The 10,337-nt window shown below is 34.1% G+C and overlaps 1 protein-coding gene across 1 annotated transcript; it reads left to right on the top strand.

Annotated features, from left to right (window-relative positions):
* The first annotated feature begins 644 nt into the window (after positions 1 to 644).
* Positions 645 to 1,704, top strand: LOC110916652. Its single transcript, XM_035985360.1, has 2 exons — positions 645 to 1,179; positions 1,528 to 1,704. Exons 1-2 carry the CDS (start codon positions 780 to 782, stop codon positions 1,566 to 1,568), a joined length of 441 nt encoding a protein of 146 aa, XP_035841253.1. The 5' UTR covers positions 645 to 779; the 3' UTR covers positions 1,569 to 1,704.
* The last annotated feature ends 8,633 nt before the right edge of the window (positions 1,705 to 10,337 follow it).

Genomic DNA, 10,337 nt, shown 5'->3' on the forward strand with positions numbered 1-10,337 from the left:
AGAGGGTCACATAAGCAAATTTACAAATAGCCTTAATGCCTTTAGAGGTTCCTTTCTACATTTTTTGCATAACATGTGGAAATTTTCATTTACCAGGAGCTCGAGTTATAATTGTTCTTTTACAAGTTAAGGAATGGTGACTACTAGAAGTATGGTGAGAAAACTAACGAAGTCGGGCACTTCTGACGATGATACTTCAGGATCATGGTTATGCTTTAACGATGATCTGTTGCTATTAATTTTGATGCATCTTGGATTTTCTGATTATGTTGCTTTAAGTGGCGTGTGCAAGGCATGGAGATCGATTGCGTTCTCTAACTGGAATAAGTTTATGATGTCAAAACAACCCATGTATTTATCTATCAGCTCTGATCTAATATTTCATAAAGACTGCTACATACACGACCACACAAGAAGAAAGTTGAAGACCATAATTCCCCATTCTAGTTCCAGGATGTGTATTGGAGTAAATTGCGGTTACTTGATATTTTTAGAGGAAAACCAGTGACTTCTGGCATGTGAATCCCTTCACAAGGAAGGAACTTCATTTCCCTGATTTCTCTGATGCTATAAGTAATATGTCAGCAAGCAACAAGGGTATTCTTGTCTATTCACATGCAATGTCTGGGTGGGTGTTCGTGATAATCACCTATCAATGTAATTCCACTGGCTTAGCTTTCTCTTTAGCTGGTAAACAATCCGAATGGAGATATATCTCTTGCAATCCCCCTATCCTTGATCTACACTTTTTCAAGGGAAAAATATATACGATACACACCATGAGTCAGTTATATGAATTCAGGCTTAATCCAGTTCCTACCTTTATCCCACAAAAAATGAAGAATTTCTCGCTGTTACACGTCAGATATAGGAACTTTATAAGTTCAGGTGAAAAACTTTATGTGATGACTAAATTAAATAATGATTTTGATACTCTTGAAATTGATTTTGATGAAATGAGATGGGCGAATTCGGAAAAGACAATAGCAGAATATAAACTTTTTGTAAGTGACTTGAAGTGTGATGCTGCTATTAGGCCCGATCCATGGGCCCATCCTTGGACACAGTACGGGAGGATTAATCACGCTGATTATGGCAATCAAAGTAAGGAGAAGGGCAAATGTTTGACTACATACATGTGGTACTTCCCCCATGATTGCTTGATTGATAACAACGCTGGTTCGTTCTCCTTTTTTATTTTAAGATTATTATAATGTTACAGTTGTTGATCTGGATTTACATATGTTCAACATTTTCGAAAGTTCTTATTTTCATAAGGGGTGGTTGGTTGGGTAAAAATTCTATCAAATTTCCTCACTTTTTTTTTTTCACATTCCTTGGGTAGATTTCTTAAACATGCATAACATAATAACTGCTACAATATCTATGACAAATAGGTTTAATTTGTGTCGTCTAACTAGATAAGAACCAAAGTAACAAATACTATGAATCTGTGATTGAATAATTGTAAGTTCCTGCTTTGTTTGTTCAACCAATGGATTCTGTTTGTTTCATCAGATACATCAGATACGGTGAATGGTGCTTTGCTGAATATTCTTGACGAGTAGAGCAAGAAAGTGGGTAATTCTTCATCTGGTAGTTCAAGTAAATGCATGCGAAGATGAAAAGAACAGTAAACATATTAGTTGTAATGTGGGAAACTAGTTGAACTTGAAAGTTGTAATTGACTAATTGTGAGTTTAAGATGGTGACAAGTTTGCACTTTTATTGTCTTTGGTTCTTCGCTCTCAAACAAAGGGTCTTGTTGTCTTTGGATTCTTAGTTCTCAAGCGAAGGGTGTTTAGGAATGTGTTTTATTTTGCCTTTGCGGTTTTGTTTGGCATTGATTATATATTAAAAAATAATTATACAAGTGCGTAACATGTTATAGTGTTGTTTGTAATGAATAACTTGTTTCATTTTTAGAGTGCATTCTGAATCGGGGACATCTTAGTTCACCTTTCTATCTTTTTATCTTGGGACACTTTGAAGCAACAATGGGCTAGATGCGATTGTTACAATAAAAAGTTAGTGTCTCCACATACAAATTTTATTATGCAGTTTGTGACTATGGGCAAGTTGTTAATGTTCTAGCCATTTTAATGGGTATGAAGGGCTTATGACCAAATAAGTAAAGATTTTAAGAGCTTAGTTTTAGAAAACGCGCATGAGGCAATGAAAAGTACGAGCAAAATGCCCAAGTGTGTGTGAGGTAAAGGGATGCCTTGAAGTAATTGGAAATATGTAACTCTTATAATATATAAAAGAGTTAATTGCACAAATCGTCCCTGAGGTTTGGGCAGGTTTGTCATTTTCGTCCAAAATGACACTTTTGTACCTAATTGCCCCAAACGTTTGTAACTTTTTGCCATTTTAATACAAACCACTAACTTAGTTTCTTTACTCAAGCCACTCAGAATAAATATTAGTTAGTTACCCACATAATCTTAATTAAATAAATATTTTATTTCTACCAACATATTTCCTAGGTGCTCAACACATTTAAAAAATATGTAACGTTTTACAATTTTTTTTTCTATCTCTACAACTGATAAATACTAAAAGTTGTAATCGAGTGTTGCACACCAATGACGTTTTCTCTTTATATAACTGATTTATACAAAGAAGCTGTAAATTAATTTCTGTCTTAATTTATAAAAGAGTAAAATGCACGGATAGTCCATGTGGTTTGGTGAAATTTCACCTTTAGTCCCCAACTTTTGAAAATTACACTCTTAGTCCCTGTGGTTTGACAAGTTGTCACTCGGATAGTCCCCAAAGCGCATGGAGGATTGTTTTCTGGTTAAGTGGGTGTGAAATGACAAGGACTATCTGAGTAACAACTTGTCAAACCAAAGGGACTATCCGTGTAACAACTTGTCATACTACAGGGACTATCCAAGTAACCTTCATCCGCTTTAGGGACTATCTGAGTAACAACTTGTCAAACCACAGGGACCAAGAGTGTAATTCTGAAAAGTTGGGGACTAAAGGTGAAATTTCACCAAACCACAGGGACTATCCGTGCATTTTACTCTTTATAAAATTTAAAACATCATTCACCTTAACAGAAAAAATAAACTGAGTTAGTAATTTGGATGAAAAATTATAAAAATTATGTGACAAAACTATTAATTTTTTTTTTCTAAAAACTCCATGTATATTCTTTTTTATTATATATGTAACAAAAATAATTAAATAAAAGAAATTAAAAAGGGTTTGAGTAAATTGTCAAAATCATCCCTTTGATTTTTATTTGTCAGTTTCATCCAAATATCCTCAACAACAGAAAAATAAACTAAGTTAGTGGTTTGGATGAAAATGGCAAAAAGTTACAAACGTTGGGGGAAATTTGGTACAAAAGTGTTATTTTGGAGAAAATAGCAAACGTGCCCATACCTCAGGGACGATTTTGACAATTAACTCTATATAAAAATTCAAAACCTAATGCGATTAAGAACATAATTAATAACATAAATTAAGGGTAAGATTGTTCTACAAATGAGTCTTAACATACTAAATACTAAATGTGAGAAGTGAAAGAATTTATTTTTATTTTCTTAAATTTTTTCAAGCATGTGTTTTAATCCTACAATCTTAAAAAATGGTTTTTTTTTTATTTTTATTTTATTTTTTTTTGTGTGTGTGTGTATAGTTACACAAGTTAGGCCTGTAAACGAAAAGAACGTTCATGAACTTTTCGATGGGAATTTCATTTATGTTTGTTTATTTAATAAACTAGCGAACACGAACAAAAATTAAATGAATGAACTATATTCGTGAACGTTCGTTAATGTTTGCTTAAATTTTAGAAAATACATAAATAGTTATATTTATATAAATATTAGGTTTTCTAACTAATTATATAAATATAACTAACTAGTAATTGAGTTTTCTAGTATTAAAAAATGAAATTTAAAATTTTTTCTTATAGCATAACTGATCACTTAATATTTATATAAAAACTACCTAATTTCAGTATATACTAGTCTTAAGCTCACCGAGTTGCGGAGCGAAGGGTGTAAAACCATGTTAAGTAGCAACAAATTGATGATCGGGAAAAGCGGTAAACAAAAACACGAATTTCTAACAGCAAGTGACTCACGTAGCATATAACTTAGACACAATCGAATTATACCGATACATATTAGAAAGTCGAGTGGGTCAAAGTAATATTGTATATAGTTTTTAGAAAGGCGGTGACGCGACAGACATTCGGTTTGTACGGATTTGATTAGTTATTTTATCGATGTTTCGTATAGAAACCACAAAAGAAAACTAAAAAATAAAGTCGTTATATGAACAAAAGGATATGTACATGTTTCCAGTTGATTGTAGACACTCAATTATGTACAACAAAAACGTATTATATTTGACCCGACTCAATATCGAAAAAAGTTTACGTCGAAACGTAAATGAACTTGAACTTGTACCGACACGACAAAATTTACATCTAAATATAGATCAACTGAAAACTTACATAAAAATAAGCATGAAAACATATTATATTTGACTCGACTTATTTACAAAAAAAAAAAAATTAAAACGAAACGTAAAACAACTTGAATTTATAGCGACACGTACATTATAATAAGCAATATAAAACGGAAGAGATAAAAATGACATTTAATAATTTTTTTAAAAAGTTAAGAATGTGAGTTTCAATAGTGAAAAATAAAGGGGGTAATATAGAAAAGAAAAAAAAAACAAAAAGAAAACAAAGTATAAAAAAACAAACAAAAAAAACTAAGTTGTTTCTCAAATTTTATGAATTAATAATATATATTAACTTGTTATCCATAAGTTATCTTAACTATAAAACTGGAAAATAAAATAATATTATATTTAGATGGGGATAATATAGAAAAGAAAAAAAAAAGAAAATAAAGTATAAAAAACAAATAAAAACAAAAAACTAAGTTATTGTTTCTCAAAATTTTATGAATTAATACCTCATCCCACCTAAATATAATATTATTTTATATTCCAATTTTATAGTTAAAATCTATACTACATAATAAAAGAAACAATTTCAGGGACACTTGTCTATTATATTATGTCTCTAATAAATAATTATTATTTAGTTTAATCCCTTCTAATTAATTATAGATAACCCCCATACTAAATATTATTTAGTTTAATCTCTTATGGATAATTATTATTTAGATAGCCTCTTCTAATTAATTATAGATAACTCCTCTATTAAATATTATTTAGTTTAATCTCTTCCACTTAACTATAGATAACTACGTTATAACCCCGTGTATCACGGGTTGAAAAAAAATGTAATTTTACATACTAAATAATAAAACGATATATCTTTAAAAATCTCATTTATTATACGGGTTGAAATATTTAATTTTATATGTTAAATAATAAAAAATATTATATTTTTAAGAACCTCGTGTATTGTAATTGATATGCCAAATAATAAAAAAGTTAAATCTTTAAAAACTCGATGTATTACACGAGTTGAATAAATGTAATTTTAGATTAATAGTATATTAAATAAATATATTTTGGATTAATAGTGTATTAAATAAATATAATTTTGGATAAAGTCTTATATATAAATTTTATGTAATCAATATATTTGATAAATAATAAAAATACTAATAATAGTAAAAAATCTAATTTATATACTAAATAATAAATATAAAAGAAAGACGGAAAAGCCCAAAAATAGGTGCCTCCAATGAATGACACGTGTCACATATTGGTTCTTTTATTATATAGTATATAGATATAGATGTTCACATCATCGGTTGTTTCAATCGATAACATAATTTGTTTTCGTATCATGGCTCGATAACCAACGCTACAAATGTGACAAACAACACTATAAAAAGGGAGGTAGATATGAAATACCGAGTATAAAGTTAACCGAATAGACTATAAAGAAATTGAACTAAAGTAGAGTATATGGTGTAAATATGGAGTAAAGTGAAATAACAAAGTAAAGTGTGCATGGTCTAAATATGAAATAGTCAAATAAGTCGTTTTATACTTAAGATTTATGAATAGGGTCAATGGTGGTCAATTAGGGTCATTATTGGTTAATTATTGTAGGTCCCTTTTGTCGGAGGATGACGAACCTCAAACCTTGTTATACTAACCCACTAGCGAGTGCGGAATCCAAGCTAGCAAGCAAACCGGGATGAGACAAGTATAAAGCACAACACACACGGGTTCACCGATTAACACAACTTGTATTAATGCAAATGAAGGTTTCGGTTACAAGCACAATGTTTACAAATCTAACATGTAAACTCTCAAAGTGTGTGTGTGAGTTCCGGACAGAATGCTCTCCAAGCTCTCAATCTCTCGAGTGTGTGAATCTGTCTAAGTGTCTGTCTGATGAACTCAACACAATGCATGGGTATTTATACCCAGCCCATGATGTCCAGTCCGAAGGATCCGATAGATGGTCCGAAGGATCATCTATCGATGACATGACAATCGAAGGATCAGCATTGACCTCGAAAGATCACCTTTCGAGGTCTAATCATTCGAAGCATATCTTTCGATGAGATCGAAGGATCCATATCATCCTTCGATCTCTTATCCTTCGAGACAGAACATCTTTCAACATATACCAACTGTTGTCCAAGTCAAACCGGAGGATGGTTGACTTGGTCAACTTACAACACTAATCAGGACATCGTTTACATCGTGACCGAATACAGACAAAGTACAGACACAAGTGCACCAACAAACTCCCCCTTGGCTGTAGCTTTGTCTTTATCTTCTATAGTTGTAGACTTGTCTCGAACTTCGACGGTCTTTGGTCTTCGAGTTCTCAAAACTCTGATGTCCTTTCAAGTCTTCAAAGTCGGAGGATCTTCAAAGTCTTCACGTATTGAAAGCAGAGAGTGTATCAACAAACTACCCGTATCATGTAGGAAGTGTGTTGACCAACTCCCCCTTGGCATAAGCTCCCCCTTGAGTTATGCTCGTGAATGACTTGGTCTTTATGAAGTGAGATCCTTGTGGTGTTGATGATGGCCAGCGGCAACTCGATCATCTTCATCTTTTGAGCGCCTTCTCGTCGTGTCTTCATTCCAAAGCTTTGTCATCGACAATGTTCTCCTAGCCTTTAGAATCTGCACATGCAAGAAATCTAAACGCGTAATGAGAACAACTGCTTGGAATAGATAGCATAAACAAATGACACACGAATGACCATGTCACAATCAACCACCGTCCGACACTTTGAAAGTTTAATAAATTTGTCAAGTTTTAGTCTTTAACTTTCAAACATGCAAAGTTTGACCGTTTATGAACATTTAGTCAGTTCGGATTTCGTTCAGGTTTCATGTAACGAAGACTTGAGCTCCAACATCGTACGATCGAAAATAAAGCAGAAATAAAATCTTTTTGGCTTTTATAAAGTTTATATTAAAACACACCTAAAATCTTTTTGGTATTTTTGAAATTAAAAGACAACAATTTAAAATCTTTTGAGTGTTATCAAACGACATCACCGCTAATGTCGTGCTGATATGCACCAAACGACGAAACTGTTTAAAAGAAAACAATAAAAGTTAAGCAGTAAATAAATAAATATATACAAACATTCTTTTTGCGAGTTTCGAGGGTAAGAGAATCATATCAGTGTACGGTCATGCCAAAACACTCTTGTTGTTCAGTTAGTTAACATTAAGATAAGCATCCTATAACAATTATCGGTATTGTTGTCCACTTAAGCTCAACTTATCAGATGTAATCATGGCGAGGGGATACGTTAAGGTATGATTTATACTTACCGACCGGTGTTCATCCACATCACGACACATTCCCGTATCAAGGTATGCACGAGAGTTCATCTTACCGGTGAGTATACCGATTATCATCTGTTTGATCGCAAAAATTGTGAGATACTCACTTATTTTGATTTGAAAACAAGTCCTATGTGATATAATCACTTATTGAAGAGGAACTTGATTTTCGTATGCATGAGGGCACAGGTGCAAGTCCGTGAACAGGTCAGTACTTCCGTACAGCAGAGAGACGAACTTGACACCCGGATAAATGTGATATTTTATCACTTATTTGTTTTGGACATGTGATTGTTTATCACTTATTGAGGTCGAATGCAGTATGTAATATGTACACGTATGTATAGTATCATGGAAGATCTAGACTTGCGTCCCCGTTATTTTTCGGTAAAAGATACAACCATGATACCCAGATGATAAGCAGCATAAAGACCGAATATCTCAGAACCTCGGCAATCTATCAAACGAAATTTCGGTACTAAGACCATATGCCAATGAATGGTTCCCACCTGATCTTCAGTCGATTTAAGATTTATATTACCCTGCACACTTTAAAATGATTGTGAGCCTACCGATACATCTTATATAGAGCTGCTTATCGTTTTTCATTTAAGGTTTTAAAGAGGTTTGGATAGACCACTGATATACTATCATTTTCTCTTTTGCTCGCCAGGAAACTCATTTTTGTTTTTCTATTGTTTTTTGTGTTTTTGAAATTTTTCTATGTTTTTGGATTTTCTGATTTTTGGATTTACTCCCCCTAAAATCAATAAACTAAGACAAATTTAAAAACACAAAGGTATTTACAAAAATGATTTTCCGATGTTGGTTTTACTCTTGCTTGACCTTAATGCCGTTTACCAATAATAAAAAGTCAAATCTTGATTTGTCAAATGCTTTGGTAAATAAGTCGGCACGTTGGTCATCGGTGTGGACCTTAACAACATCGATTAGCCTTTTCTCAAAGCAATCACGTATGAAGTGATATTTGATTTCGATCTGTTTGGTCTTTGAGTGTTGCACAGGATTTCTAGTGATATCTAAAGCAGCAGAATTATCAACGTAAATAGGAGTAGTTAGGAATTCAAAACCGTAGTCCCGCATTTGTTGTTGAATCCAAAGAACTTGGGAGCAACAACTTGAGGCAGCAATGTATTCGGCTTCGCATGTTGATGTAGCTACACACGTCTGCTTCTTGCACTGCCATGTGACTAGGCGATTCCCTAAGAACTGACATCCAGCCGTTGTGGATTTCCCGTCGATTTTGCAGCCGCCAAAATCAGAATCACTGAAAGCTACCAATTCAAAGTTATTATCCCTAGGGTACCACAGACCGGTGTCAGGGTACGCCTTCAAATAACGAAAAATCCTTTTAACAGCAGCAAGATGTGAGGCCTTCGAGTTAACTTGATATCTGGCAAGCAGGCATGTTGGGTACATTATGTCTGGCCTTGATGCTGTGAGGTACATAAGAGATCCGATCATAGCGCGATAGTTTGAGGGACTAACAGCTTCTCCCTTCAAATCTGGAGTAATTCCGTGATTAGTTGGCAATGGGGTACCAATGGGCGTTGCATCAGACATCTGGAACCGGCTCAAGATGTCGCCAACATATTTCGTCTGATGGATGAATATCCCAGACTCTGTTTGTTGTACTTGTAGGCCCAAGAAGAAGGTCATTTCCCCCATAGCACTCATCTCGAATTTATCCTGCATTATCCGCTCGAATTCCCTACACAAGACATCATTAGTAGAACCAAAAATAATATCATCAACGTATACCTGTACTAGAAGAAGATCTCCATCTTGTTCTTTGATGAAAAGAGTACAGTCAATAAGACCTCTACGAAAACCGTTCTCCAGCAGATAGTGAGATAAGGTTGCATACCAAGCTCGCGGTGCTTGATGAAGACCATAAAGAGCTTTGTTGAGCAACCAAACCCGATCGGGATGGATAGGATCTTCAAAACCTGGAGGCTGTTCGACGTACACCTCTTCTTCAACCACACCATGTAAGAATGCACTTTTCACGTCCATCTGATAAACCTTGAATCCTTTGAAGGACGCATAGGCTAGAAAGATTCGAATTGCTTCGAGACGTGCCACTGGTGCATAGACTTCGTTGTAGTCGATCCCTTCAATCTGACGAAAACCTTGAACGACTAAACGTGCTTTGTTTCGGATAACAACTCCGCGGTCATCCTTTTTGCATTTGAAAACCCAACGGGTACCAATCTTCTTGTATCCAGCAGGTTTCTCTACAAGTTTCCAGACACCCAGCTTCTGGAATTGTTGCAGTTCTTCCTGCATTGCTTCAACCCAAGCATTATCCTTCAAGGCTTCTTTCCACGTTCTTGGTTCTTCCTGTGAGACATAACACGCGAAGGACCAGTCGTTTTGTTGCCCAGATTCTCGAATAGCTGCATACAAGCCTGCATTGTTGTTATTTCGCAACATGTTTCTTGTTTGAACGCCACTTTGCACATTTCCAATGATGTTTTGTTGAGGATGGGTATTATGAATCCTTGTTTCTGGATTATCTGGAACTGGAACATTTAC

Source organism: Helianthus annuus, chromosome 16, assembly GCF_002127325.2.
Source record: "Helianthus annuus cultivar XRQ/B chromosome 16, HanXRQr2.0-SUNRISE, whole genome shotgun sequence".
In the NCBI taxonomy this organism is placed as follows: Eukaryota; Viridiplantae; Streptophyta; class Magnoliopsida; order Asterales; family Asteraceae; genus Helianthus; species Helianthus annuus.